This window comes from Cetorhinus maximus, chromosome 18, assembly GCF_964194155.1.
Source record: "Cetorhinus maximus chromosome 18, sCetMax3.hap1.1, whole genome shotgun sequence".
Classification (NCBI taxonomy): Eukaryota; Metazoa; Chordata; class Chondrichthyes; order Lamniformes; family Cetorhinidae; genus Cetorhinus; species Cetorhinus maximus.
The window spans coordinates 43326452-43341292 of NC_135896.1; the positions used below are offsets into that span (position 1 = coordinate 43326452).

At 40.4% G+C, this 14841-nt stretch overlaps 2 protein-coding genes across 3 annotated transcripts in view; one reads left to right on the top strand and one right to left on the bottom strand.

The window, feature by feature from the left end:
- dmac2l (distal membrane arm assembly component 2 like) overlaps positions 1-14841 on the top strand; it is a 391974-nt gene that overhangs the window by 238598 nt on the left and 138535 nt on the right. The window lies entirely within an intron of this gene.
- Positions 1-14841, bottom strand: part of sos2 (son of sevenless homolog 2 (Drosophila)) — a 106882-nt gene that overhangs the window by 30196 nt on the left and 61845 nt on the right. For both annotated transcript variants that reach the window (XM_078562538.1, XM_078562539.1), the window contains exons 8-14: positions 13255-13353; positions 7233-7360; positions 6431-7086; positions 4076-4157; positions 3711-3833; positions 1592-1695; positions 732-954 (exon numbers count right to left, since the gene is read on the bottom strand). In XM_078562538.1, the coding sequence (XP_078418664.1) occupies positions 732-954; positions 1592-1695; positions 3711-3833; positions 4076-4157; positions 6431-7086; positions 7233-7360; positions 13255-13353 (1415 nt within the window). The remainder of the gene's footprint in view (positions 1-731; positions 955-1591; positions 1696-3710; positions 3834-4075; positions 4158-6430; positions 7087-7232; positions 7361-13254; positions 13354-14841) is intronic.

Here is a 14841-nt window from a genome sequence, read left to right on the forward strand (position 1 = left end):
GAGAGAAATCTGGGATAGTGTGCCTTTTGGGCTAAGATTGTGCACATAGAACTGGGGTAGGGTAGAGCTGCTGTCGGCTGGGGATCAGACTAGCCCTTTGAAAAAGTGGAGCTTAAACCCCTCAGGAGGAAGACATCTTATCAATAATTTTTGTGATTCACTGATGTCTGGAGGTGTGTTGCTGAGAAAATTCGGGGATCTGTCTTGGTTGTAAGCTCCATTTAATGTGCAGTTTGTGGTGTATTCAACCACAGTTTGTCTGTTAATTCATGTTTACCTCAGGTAAATTCTGTATGTTACAGTATAAGAATATTGACTGTTTGCTTTGTTGACTTTTGTATAGTAAAATTTCTTCTGTCAGTTTAAAACAGTGGAATTTTGTGACTTTATTCTCCTTGTAATTTTAACTGGGATTTCAATGTTGTCTACTTTTTTTTTAAAAAAAGGGACCATAAAAAAGATTGGGGTCTGGTCTAGGATTGTAACAGTGTGGCTTGGTGCCAACTGTACAATAGTTTGTTTAAACTAATTACTGAGAAAATGCAGCATTAACAATGTGCACTCCAGTGCCAACATGCAAGAAATTTCTGTTATTTTAACTGGTCCTCAAAATTACTCTTTAATATTTACCTTTTGAATGTCAGATTGCAACAACCTTAAAAACTGATCGTGCTGAACTTCAAAAAGTCTAAAGCGACATACTATTTACATTAGCTATATTACTACTTTACCTGTAAAGGTCAGATTCTAAAAGTGTAAGTTGCCGTGCTATTTCAATTGGATGAAGAGTCATAAGATCAAATGTGTCAATTTGTCCAGGTCGACTAATATGCCATTCAATTTGAGGTGGTGGGTCTGGAAAGGTAATAGCATGGCTGATTCCATTTACTTGAGTTTGTCTCTTGCGATTAATAATTTTTGTAATAGACTCTACCCACTTTTTCATGGCTTTCCCTGCAAAAATAAAATATTAACTTGTGTTATTCACAATATAGGTTTGAAAATGTTTTAAAAATCTAAGCTATCAGGCATAAATTAGCCAAGGATGAATACTGCCTACAAAGTTTAAATATCCATTACCACTTAGAATCACATGGATTAATTTTCTTGTTTTGGTGTTATCAGGCTGCTGGCACCACATGTGAGACAACTTATTCAACTTCTTAAAGTTAAGTCTTACATTGAGTCAGAAGTTCACAGCTGTGGCTATAACAATGAGTTGATATTTCATACTACTGATGTTCAATTGTGCATAGCTGGACTTAGTTGGGCAGGACACTAGCAAATAACATTAAAAAGTATTTTAAATAGCTTTTTTAAAATAGGGAAGTATACAAATAAAAGTACTATAAGAAAGAGAAAAAAAGTGAAGTTACAACTAATGTAAAAAAAAAAACTGGCAAAAAAGGGAATGGGAAATTGACAGCAACTTTGCAAAAGTTGAGATTTTAATATAGCATTATTCTAGTTGAATAAAGTTGATACTGAAGTAATAAATCTACATCTGCGATATAAAATACCAGTCTGAAACTCTTTTTACAAAATAGAGTCAACCTCTGACGTGCTAGATCTAGTTTTCCTTAATACACACCTCTCACACTTGAAATAAATGCTTCCAACCTATTAAGTAGCATATTATCTCTCTCAAAGTCATAGAAATGATGTTCTACCCAATGTCGAAAAACATTTAGCACCCTAAAAAAGAAAACAAGCTGTTACACTGAGTAACAAAACACCACAAAACCTTTTTAGCTTTGAAGTTTTTCATCCATCATAACCTTTAAAATGCTTCCATCTAGTATACAACTTTCACATTTTTTTTTATAACTGTCCAATAACCTTTTAAAAGAAAGTACATTGGAAAATGACATCTACAATTATAAACTGGTCAATCACTGTAGCTCTAAGTAGCTACTATCACCTTGTTTTGCCAATTTGGAGCAGCAGTTTTAATGGCAAGTTGCTAAACACTACAATCAAACTCTGTGGAAGAGACTACAGGCCGTAACGTCCGAGCTCCCCAGCATCAGATTTGAGAGGTGCGCTGGGGAATCCCTCTTGGAAGCTCCCAGGTAAGGGTTTGCAAGGCAATTGCCCCGAAGTGCACATTCTTCTGGACAACTGCCCTGCGTTGGGAGCCATTTGAAAATTTGGTTTAAATCGCAAACTTTGGATGGTTCCGCCAGGGTTATACCAATAGTCACCCAGAAAATATTAGAAGAATTAAAATCTCTCCTAACTTCTAGCTAACTATTGTACAGGTCCAGACCGATCCCCCTACAGCCCCGACACCCCCAGAGGACAACCCCATCCCTAACTAAGCATCAGCCCCCCCTCCCCCTCCCACAGTATTCCCCACCCGCCAACCCCCCAAGGGATTCCTCACCCAACACCCTCCCCCAAATCCGTGGGCCTGACTCTTACTCCCTGACCCGACCCACACCCGCACCCCCCAATTGAAATTCCAACCCTCCAAATGTGCAACCCACCCCCATCTCCCCAAATGTCAAATCCCCCCAACCTCCCCAAATGTCTGGCCCTCTATATCCCATCCCGACGTACAACTCCTCCCACACCACCCCCGATGTCCGACCCCTCCCCCCATCCCCACCTGACCTCCGAACACCCCCACCCCCTAAATCCTTGAACTTACCTTCTCCTTGGCCTGTCAATTTCAATGGGACTTTTAAACTTACCTGCTTTGCGGCAGCTAGTGCCATAAAAAAAGGGGGCGTGCCCTCCTTCAATTCAACTTTGTTGGACTTTCACACTGGACTTCGGAGACAGCTGTGCTGCCTGGATCTCACCCGGCCTGAGTTGGAAGGTTGAGCAAGGCAGGCACAGAAGAAATTTGGCATAGGTAAGTGGGCACAGAGTGGCAATCTGATGCTGATTGCCACTCCGAGGGAGTTACGACCTTACTTATCAACACCGAGAAATCCATCAGTTTACTGTGAAATTCAGTTGCTCCACTCTTTCACAATAGTCATGCTGATGCAAAGACTGAGACAATACATCTTATAACCTAATAGTAAGTTGTTGGAGAGTACCTAAGTACATCTTTTGTACCATATTCTCCCTTCAAAAATACTAAAGAATTATATTGTATAAAATAGAAACCCAGTGAATGCAACAAAAATAAAGGGGTCATTAGGGACTATACCAAACATTTGTGCATGTAAAATACTACTGTTGCAGGAAATTGTTTTTCCAATGTAGTTACTGTCTTCGGGTGTTGCCATAGGTGAGAGGTAGGGAAAGAAACACATTTTTAATGACCCCCTGCTGTCCATGCTGTCTAGAATACTTTCCTGGGACAAAGTCTCACCGTTCAAATGAAAATTGGATCCTTGACAGGCATACTGCAGATTAGACAGTTTGACCTCAACTAGGAACTCTGAAACAACTCTCAAACACTTTTCTGAATCAGTTCCATGTACCTTCAAGCTTGCTGCCAAACTCTGTTGCCAAAGAGTGACATCTTCAAGAACTTTTGGAAGGCTGCAGGAAAGCTCTAGATATTCAAGTCACACACATCTAAGGATAATTTCTTGAATTGGCATCCAGGTCCCATATCAAGTAGAATGCCAGCAGGTGTAATGTACAAGTAGTTACTGGCTTTTGCCTGCACCTTACCCTGACTGTCGGGATGGTGAGAATACTATTGGTACCAATGTGACTACATTTCTGTTAAAACATTAAAAAAAAACCTGAGTTGCACTGGCTGGATATACTCCTTACGAAACCGTTTCAACTCTGCACTGATTGGCTGTTCACCCTTCTCTCTGGCAAGCCTATCTGCCTCAGTGGGTTCTGGATCAGGTATTTCAAACCTACACAAAACAAAAAATTACAAAAGTTTAACAAAAAATATTTCATATACATGGAAAACTCCAAAAGCCAAAGAATACAGCCTGACAGAAAAAGTACTGAAAATTATACATACCAACCTTTATGATTTACTAAAATCCAATTGACAAACACACCATTTTCAAAAAATCTTTGACAACACCTAGCAGGGCACCTAACAGTAATTTTTTTCAGTATCTAGACCAGATTTTAATTACTGACTTACCTTTCTATTAACAAGCTCAGCAACTCTTGAGGCTTGCAGAATGAACGATATGTTGTCAGAAAAGTGCGCACAAAATTAGGATCTGTAAATGAATATCAAATTACTTGTACTGCAAATACAATAGCAGCATAGTTATCAAAAAGTTATATTATAAAATATTGCTTCATTGTGGACAAATAAACTGTTTGTTAAGAGAGACAAGTTATCAATGTTGCACAGTACTGGTCTTTTAAACTGGTGAAATCTGGATTTGAATCCACCCAACGCTGACTGAAGCCTCCTCTCTCAAATAGCTGTAAATGTCGGAGTGAAATTAGGTGACGTAGCGACAATTTCTTTCAGGTCGCAACTCCACAGGACAAAATCAATAGTACTTAGATAGATGGAACAAGTAAAATGTACAATCAAACTGCAATTGACTTACAAAACACTGCGAAACATGTCTTTTCTTAAAAAAAATACACTGATCCAAGAACAGGTGCGCTCCAAAGATTCTAAAGGAAGCATAATTGATGAGACAATGTGAAGTGAATTTCATCTTGAATTGAATTCATGGTATACATGACAGAGAGCAAGGGAGATGCCGAAACTAGGTGATTGAGAGAGGGTGGGAGAGAGAGAGAGAGCAAGAAGATGAGCAGCAAGAGAGGATGGGGAGCTATGAGCAGGGGGGGTAAGCTGAGAGCGAGGGTGAGAAGAAAGGGGAAGAGGGGCTAGAGACAGAGTGTGAGGTTGGAGCAGGTGGAGATTGGGTCACTGCAAGCCTGGTGAGAGTGAAACAAACTGAACAAAAGAGCAGACCAGACAAAGATGGATAGGCAAGCCAGAACAGAAAAGAGCGGGATGAGAGGAAAAGAATAGAACAGGAGTAGAGGAAAAGAACCAGGCTACTGTAAGGATAAGGGCAAAAGGAGAAAGCAACAGTGAAAAGTAGTAGATAGGGCCCTCACATCAAATCACAGAAATGATAGAAGGACAAGGGCAGCAGATAGAGGGGAACACCACCATCTCTTAATTCCCCTCCAAGTCACTCACCAACCCGACTTGAAAATATATCACCGTTCTTCCACTGTCAGTGGGTCAAAATCCTGGAATTCCCTTCCTAACAGCACTTGTGGGTGTTCCTACAACACTTGGACTGCAGTGGTTTAAGGTGGCAGCTCACCACCACCTTCTCAAGGGTAATTAGGGATGGGCAATAAACGCTGGCCTAGCCAGCAATGCCCACATTCCATGAACGAATAAAAAGAAATTTACGGCACAGAAGGAGAACGTGCACCCAATTTTGTCTGCGTCAGCTGCGTAGCCATCCTGCCTACTCCCACTTTCCAGCCCAAGTGCCGTAATCTACAAGTACTTCTTAAATGTTATGAGGGTTTCTGTCTCTACCATTCTTTCAGGCCACCAACTCTCTGAGTGCAAAATATTCCTCTCAAACCCTCTCTAAACCTTCTACTTACTCTAAAATCTATGTCCCCGGCTATGGACCCCTCAACCAAGAGGAATAGGGCCTACTAATTGACTCTACTCAGACTCTTCATGATTTTATACACTACAAATAGATCTATCCCTTGGCCTCTTCTGTTCCAATAGTCCTACTTTTCTGTACCGAGGATACCAATCTTTGTCTAAGGTGGGGAGCTCATTATTTGTGCAAGCGAGATGGACAATGTATGTGTGTATGCGGATCACAGTACTTCTTAAATCTTACATATCTGTGAAGCCCACTGCTAAAAGTTGGAACTTTTCACACTTACTTATACATTATCCTTTGGACACATCAATTCAATAGTTGTCAGTTCTCTGAATTACTTGTGATTCCTACCTGAAACCTACGTTGTTCCCCTCTTCAATTTTAGCATCTGCACTAAAATACTACAGGTGCAAAGGTCAATTTAGGGTTACGGATCCTTTTCAACAGGTGCCTAAGACTGATTTTAATTTTATTTTACATGACTGTCTAAAACATTAATTTATTTTGCTATGTTTGCAACAATTAAGATGGTTTCAGACAATAAAAAAAGTGTGGTCCAAAATTACCATTAACTGAGTTGTGATCCAAATAACACCACCATGGCACAAATTTACTCAAGGAACAGTATCCCCAGCTAACTTCTCCTGTTCAGATAACTTCAACTGCCAGACATTGAACAAATACATTCTTCCTTATTTCACTTTGATGCACAACTCAACTGCTTTGAACTTGTGAGTCCAAACCACCTGGTATGCTGTACACAGTATAAAGTCACAGTATTGATTAAAGTTGCAGCTTGTGGACAAATTATTAAAAAAGGTAACATTAAATCCATTAAAATATAATGAGAAATTCCACCTGTCCAGCAGCAAGACATTTACCTGCATACATGTGGTATGTTAGTCTCTCAATTAATTTTAGTACAGTTCCTCCTTTTATGATTGGTATTCCAGATTTAGCTTGTACATTTTCTTCAAATACTATGTTCTCTTCAGAATCTTCTTCTGCAAAGTTATAGACATTTGGACTGGGCAGTCTCAGTGGCTGCTCCTTCTCCTCATGTAAAAGAACTGTGTCCAACATTCGTTCCAGTGTACTCCGATACTGAAGTGAAATTAAAGCTGCCATCCAGTTGTTTTTATCTTCTGCAGATTTGGCAGCAAAAATTATACTGTTCTCATCCTTGGAGAGGATTTCAAATGCATGCTTGTATTCACAAGAGTCATCTTTGTCAATGATTTGCACTTTGCGCATTAGAAATTTTTCTTTGAGTCTGTATTCAACATTGCTACAACCTGGGAGCCTGGACTGTCCATGATTGGTCCTACAACTGATCATTAAACCATCAAAAAGGAAAATGTGTCGCTCATGCTTCGCTCCAACTTGTGTTAGTGTTCCTTCCATTATAAATTCATTGCAGCACTGTCCAATATCTTTCCCCTCCCACCCATCAATGTTTTTCTGGATTTCATTCATTTTCTTGATGGCAAGGTGTTTACTTCTTATCTGATGGTTGTAGAGGCGAGGTAAAGGTTCACTACATAACAGAGAAAGTCAATTTTTATTACATTTCATTACATAATGAACAGTCCAACAAGAAAACAAGTTAATATAATTTTATCAGTATGTTGTTACAGAAGTGGAAGAATTCAAAAAAGGGGAAACACAAATAATTCAGCTTACCCTGCCCTGCGTTTGGGTAGGTGCTTATTGCAGATACGTTCCATACTGCACTGAAGGTTCAGCAATGTAGTAATGGCTTGTTTCAAACACTCCCTGTCTTCTTCATCTTCACTTTGCTCCTGTAGTTGCTACAATTTTACACAAAAGAGTTAAATGTTTGGTATAAAACTAACACCACGGGAGGAATCCCAGGTTACCCACTGTAAAACAAAAATATGGAAATAACCCCTTTAAAAGGGATTTTTAATATTTTGCCAAGATAGCAACCAGATGACTTTCCTTTCCTCTACTAAAAAAGCACATCGCCGCTGGACTAAAATTAATTTTTTTGAAAAGCGGAAGGAAAACACATGAAAACATTAAGATACAATTACAATGAAGCCTGGTCACATGGGCACTTGCAAACAACAGACAGCTGTAAAATACAGGACGTTCTTGACAGTGCATAATATTTTACATTATAAAAAGCAAAAGAGGAGCTCTAAATTGATGCAAATTACAAACTATGGGCTTTTAATGTAACAAGTCCTTTTTACAAGTTTACTTTACACAGGACACAGGTCACTGTAAAACTTTCACAAGCGATGTGAACAGTGCCTAAATGCAAGGGGCCAACTGAAATTAAGTTTCCCCATGTCTAATGTCCATGAAATGTAAGGCATATGTTTTAAGTCAATCTTGGGAAAGATTTGAGAAAACGGCTGTTAAGCCCTTGCATAATGAGTTACTTAAAGTTATCAAGGGACCAAAACATCAAGCTTATTATTCAGCCTAGATGACCAGGCAATCAGCCTTGTTGACGCCACCACCCCCCTGTCCCCCCAGCCCAACCCAATCAGTCAGTCAGTACCCAACCCATACTCCTGTCCCGATAGCTGAGTCTGCCCCTGTCCCTGCACAGATGCAGCAGACTTTGCAGGGGTCCCCATGGGCTTCAAAACCCAGAGGACATTGGCGAAGAGCATCTGAGCAGTCGATGCAGGGATCCGTGCAGCCAGCCTCTACCTCTGCTGAAGCCACGAGTTCCACCATGTAGAGGTGCTATGAAGAGGAACAGTAAAGATTCATAGTTGTAAAAGGGTACATGCATGGGTTTGTTACACAATGTTAGATTGTTAAAAGTTTGCGTGTCATTTATGAGCAATGAAAATATTATTTGTTTACACCACTTTCCTGTCTTGCCCATTTTTGCCTGCTGAATGGCAAATGGCCGCCTTACTTGTGATGAATGGATAAGATAAGAGTTAAAGCCAAGCAATGCGTGGTTGTGAAAGGGATGCTTGGTAGATTGTAGGACTGCTCTATGTGGGGGAAGTTGTTGGAGTGCCTTGGGGATGGGGAAGAGGAGGGACAGGGGTTATAACACATGGCTGCCAGATGGGTGTACTGGTGCAACCTAACTGAACCGCAACAATAGGAGGGCATGCCGAATATCGCAGGCAGCAACTGTTGGTGCACTGGCTGCATGATTTTCCTCCTCCATAAAACAGGCTCTATGCCCTACCCTTATATTACAGATGCAAAGTGGAAATCAGACATACAAACCTCCCAAGTTGTGAAAGTCACCTCCTAGGTAGTAGAACACCTCACCTCAAGTGGTGAAAGTAAACTCGAAACAAGTGACATGAGCTAATGCCTTTCACACATTGGGAATTTTCTGCTTGTCGTTTCTTCAGCCCACTCAATTACTGCTGTGCTTTCATTGGAGGGTTCCAGGAAGCCTGTGTGCACACACAGGTATATCTCAAAACTTCCATTAAGTTAATTCCTGGTGAGCTATTAACATATATAAATAGCTACCCCACCTCGCCCAAGGGAGGTGCTCACATCCAGACTAACATGCTGCAGTTAAATGCAGAGCTCAGCGAGTTGGAGCTGGCTTTCCAACATGCTGTCAATTTCAGCACTTACAAATCTCCATCTCTTCCAAACACGCTCACGGTTGGAAGTTAAAAATCCCCTCATACAGTCAAAAGCCAATACTATCCAGGCATCGATCAAGGACTAGCTCCTTAAGTGCCTCTAGACAATGGATGAATCAATGTCTTTTATTTGTGTGAATGGATAATTGGTTGCATTTATTGATTGCTGATTTATGAAAAGAAAAATACCATTTAATAAGAGGTTTGTTTGCAGGAATATATGAATACATACTTGATAAAATTAATCAACTGATGACTATTTACATATAACCTGATTAAAACTATTGACAATACAATGGCCATTTGGACAAAGTGCAAAAATACCTGCACAAAACAGACAGCTGATGCCAATGACCTAGGCAATGCTTCCTCTAAGTTGCAAGTGTGCACAGCTATCCAGCAACCCAGAAGCTACCGTGCAGGTTGCATACAAGTCATCTCCTTCAAGATACTGCACGTGCATGGCTGCACAAAGAAATATAAAAGTGCTGTGAGCATAAATGAATAGGCCGTGCCTAACAGAAAAAAACATTGGGGGGGAACATTGCTCCTATGAATTCATAATTTATCTGTTTCACTGTATTTGCAAATGGGCCTTTAAAGAGAGGAGCAAAGAGGAAGCTCAATACAAATGGAAAACTTCAACAGCCAAAAAGCAGGAGAAATACAACCTGGCCAATTAAAACCCCATCAGTAGACTCTAGATCATCAGTAAAGTGATGGAAGGTGTCGTTGACAGTGCCATCAAGCAGCACTTAAACAGCAATAACCTGCTCACTAATGCTCAACTTGGGTTACACCAGGGTCACTCGGCTCCTGACCTCATCACAGCTTTGGTCCAAACATGGACAAGAAAACTGAACTCAAGACGTGAGGTGAAAGTGACTGCCCTTGACATTAATTCAGCATTTGGTCAAGTGTAGCTTCAAGGAGCCTTAGCAAAAATGAAGTCAATGGGAATCAGTGGGAAAATCCTCCAATGGTTTGATAATACCTAGCACAAAGGAAGATGGCTGTGGTTGTTGGAGGTCAATCACCTCAGTCACAGGACATCACTGCAGGAGTTCCTCAGGGTAGTGTCCTGGGCCCAATCATCTTCAGTTTCCTCATGAATGACCTTCCATCCATCATCAGGTCAGAAGTGGGGATGCTCGCTAATGATTGCACAATGTTCAGTACCATTCAACTCCTCAGATACTGAAGCAGTCTGTGTCCTAGTGCAGCAAGACCTGGACAACATTCAGGCATGAGCTGAGAAGTGGCAAGTAACATTCATGCCACACAAGTGCCAGGCAATGACCATCTCCAACAAGAGAGAATCTAACCATCTCCCCATGACATTCAACAGCATTACCATTGCCAAATCCCCCAGCATCATCATCATTTTGGGGGGGCGCGGTGTTATCATTCACCTTTAACTGAGTTGGACCAGCCATATAAATACTGCAGCTACAACAGCATGTTAGAGCCTGGAATTCTTTGTCAAGTGACTCACCTCCCTACTCCCCAAGCCTGTCCACCATCCACAAGACACAAGTCAGGTGTGTGATGGAATACTCTCCACTTGCCTGGATGAGTGCAGCTCCAACAACAGCACTCAAGAAGCTCCATGTCATTTAGGGCAAAGCAACCCGGTTGATTGGCACCCCTTCCAACACCTTCAACATTCACTCCTTCCACCACCAATGCATAGTGACAGCAGTGTGTACCAGGTACCCGATGCACTGCAGCAACTAATCAAGGTTCTTTCAACAGCTCCTTCCAAACTCATGACTTCTACCACCTACAAGGACAAGGGCAGCAGATGGATGGGAACACACCACCTGCAAGTTCCCCAACAAGCCACAAAGCATCCTGACTTGGAACTGTATCACCATTCCTTCATTGTCACTGGGTCAAAACCCTGGAACCACCTTCCTAACAGCACTGTGGGTGTACCTACAACACATGGACTGCAGCATTCAAGAAGCTGGCACCCCACCACCTTTGCAAGGTTAATTAGGGATGGGCAACAAATGCTGGCTTAGCCAGCGCCGCCCACATCGTGCGCAAGAAATGAAAAAAAACAATGCATCCTGACAATGCAAACATTAACATCAGAATTAAAGGGTACTTGCAAAACAAGGAATTCAAATGACTAGTTCCATACCACTAAAAGTGTGAATGCAGATATGCCCCTTCTCATTTCATGCAATCTTCGTCCTTTTAGTCCCCCACTCCTTCTGCTCTGTTCTTTACTTCCCTACTTTTCTCTGATCTTTCCTACAGCTTTTAATCTCTGCTATCCTTTCTTACTACTCATCTAGTTTATACCCTTCTGCAAATCCTGAGCACAATATGGTACTAGAGTGTCCCCAGAATGGATCTCCAATGGCATTTCCCTGGATTGGGTGGCGTAGACTCTCATTGGGCGGTGTTGGGAAGGCCACAAAATCAAAGAGTGTTATTAGGTGCTTATCAACACATAAATTAGAGAGTGAGCAATTTTTCTAATGCTCTTTTGGGTTTTCAATTTTGCTGTCAATAATGTGAAATATATGGACCAAATGTCCTTTATGGGTACTCTGCAGAACTTAAAGCAAGTGTGACAGGCAGCTGCATCACATTTTAGCAAAGAAATTAATACATATCAAGCCCATTAACAATCCTGAATTGTTGATGTTCACAAATAACCCCATATTTCACATATTCCAGAGCTGAGGTGAAAGTGATTGCCCTTGACATCGAGGCATCATTTTGCCAAATGTGTCATCAAGGAGCTGTAGCAAAACTGAAATCAATGGGAAAACACTCCACGGGCTAGAGTCGTACCTAGCGAAAAGGAAGATGGTTGTGTGTTGAAGGCCTATCAACTCAGCCCAAGGACATCTCCCCTTGACTTTCAACAGCATTACCATCACCAAATCCCCCAGCATCCAACATCCTGGGGCTTACCTCTGATCAGAAACTGAACTGGACCAGCCACATAAATACTGTGGCTACCAGAGCAAGTTAGAGGCTGGGAGCTCTGTGGCTGGTAACCCACCTCCTGACTCCCCAAAATCCAGAAGGCACAAGTCAGGAGTGTGATGGAATACTCTCCACTTACCTGGATCAGTGTAGCTCCAACAATGATGATCTACACAGTTCAGTCCAGAGCAGCCTGCTTGATTGGCACCCCAGCCGCCGCCATAAAAATTCACTTCCTCCACCGCCAGTGCACACTGGCAGCAATGTGTACCATCTACAAAATGTACTACAGCCAAGGTTCCTTCTACAGGACCTTCCAAACCTGCAGCCTGGTAGGTGTACCATCTAGTAGGACAAAAGCAGCATATACATGGGAGCACCACCACCTGCAAGCTCCTCTTCAAGTCTCACACTATCCTGACTTGGCACTGTATTGGTCTTTCTTCACTAATGCAGGATCAAAATCCTGGAACTCCCTTCCTAACAGCACCAGATGGACTGGAGTGGTTCAAGAAGGCTCACCACCACCTTCTCGAGGGCAATTAGGGATGGGCAATAAATGCTGACCTTGCCAGCAATACTCACATACCAAGAAAAAATAAAAAGACCGACTAAGCTCTTGTTTAGTCTCTGCTGTTAAAACCTGCTTAATAATTTTAATTTTCTAATTTAGTAATTTAGCAGATTAACAGCACTACTGCCTACATCTCTTACTAATTAAGATCTCAATTACCAAGTTTATTTTAGTAATTTTTTTTTTTACTGGGAACAAAAATATTTGCAAATAAACAGCATTTAGCAGATTACAATTTCATCTTCAAGGAGGCTCCAAAATGGAAATTACATCAGGTTTGAAACAGTAGATTGTCAGAAGATGGCAGCACTAATCACTGATCTTTAGAAATTATTTTAAACCAAGCCCAGCTTCACATTGAGTATTCATGAAACAACACAGCACCACATATAAAAACTACACTATAATAAATGGCATAAAGGGAAATAAAAATAAACTATTTTCAACTTCAGGACAACTGAAGAGGAACTGATCAATTTAATAAGCATCCTATGGAAAAAAAATTATTAATTGTCCTATTTTGCAATAATTCAATAATTCAATGCACTTTAACTCAAAAGGTTTCAGAATATCTTACCTGCAACAGTTCGAAGTAATGCAAACAATGATAAATTGGGACTAAAAGTAGTTGTGGAAGTACATACTGAACAGCTTCTTTGAATCCTTCAGCAATAGACTAGGAAGTAAAAACGATAATTAGCAACAGACAGTTCTGCAACTTATTTTCATTAGATTGTAATATATAATGAAAGAACCATGAAACATTATAAGAGTCCTAAATCTGTGCAAGTAATTATTTTTAAAATAAATTTATAACTGCAGACTTTTAGAAAAAAAATGTAATACACCTGCAATACTAGTGAAATTAAATATTTAAGACAATCTTTTCAACATTGTGCCCTTTAACCCAGTATTGAAGTGGAAAGTTAATCAGGTAATCTCATTGCAACAAAAGTTCATTTCTCACAAAGAATATAGCAACATAAGAGCATCAAAATATCTGGGTCAATACATCAGTTACAATGCTAGACTTCCACAAGAGACAGCAAATCAATAGACTGTTTCTGCTTGTAGGTCAACGGTAACAAAGTTTTAAAAAAAGCCAAGTAGTATGGATCAACCTTGATCTCTGATCATGAAGAGCACCTAGTACCAATGATAAAAATATTTACCCTTTAGAGTTTTCTTGGGTTGTACAATTAGAAACTCAATACTCGGTTTATTTATGTAAAGTGCATATTCAAATTTAAAGGCAAAAACAATTCATATTATGAATATATGCAAAATATCAGTACTAAATCAAGTACTTAATGAGTTCCATTGTGCATCAAATTTGAAAATGTCCGTATTATCTTTTTATAAAGTTATTTTGCATAGGTTGAATAATACCGTTTGTGGATTGGCTTTGGACAGCTGTACCTTTAATGATTAGAGCCCTAAGAGAAAAGCAATATATGAAACAGTCTAGCAGATAACTAGCTTGACTTGTTATCTCCGCTGCTGAGGTAATGGTTTTGCCCCTTTAGTCTGTTTGTCTGTAAACAGTATTTCTGAAAACTAATGGAGGGATTTGAATGAAACTTGGTACACAGGGTAGAACTGATCAGTTTTTGACAAAGTGCCAATCCAGATCCTGGAATTTTTAAAAGAATCTATTAACTTTGGGAGATTGGACAAATTGACTTTTTTAAAGAATGTTGTGGGTCGTTTAATTTAGAATGTTGTGGGTTGTCTCAGCTTCTGTGGTGGAATTTGTCAACGCTGTCAAAACGTGAGCAGAGTTTTCAGAGCAGGTTGTTGGGCATGGATTGGTCTGAAACCTCCTCAGTGAGATGGAAGCACTTAATAAAAATATTTCTTTTTTTCAGCTTTGTAGCTACAGAGCATCAGCCAGAGAGGGGACAGTCTCAAGGCAGAGTTGTGTAAACATAATAACGTTGAGTCAGTAGTGTGGTGGAGTCCCCTCATTTTCAAAATTAATGCAGTTAAGCTTTTAGGAAGGGGAAGAAGAAACAACTCATCATCTTTTATGGCTGACAATTAAGAAAGTTTAACAATAACTGTTATTCTAATATGCATTGTTTTATGTCTCAGCAGGTGGGAGACTGCAACATACATCAGTTGCTTCTCATTGTGCTGCGCCAGTACTTTACTGAGGGGGTCT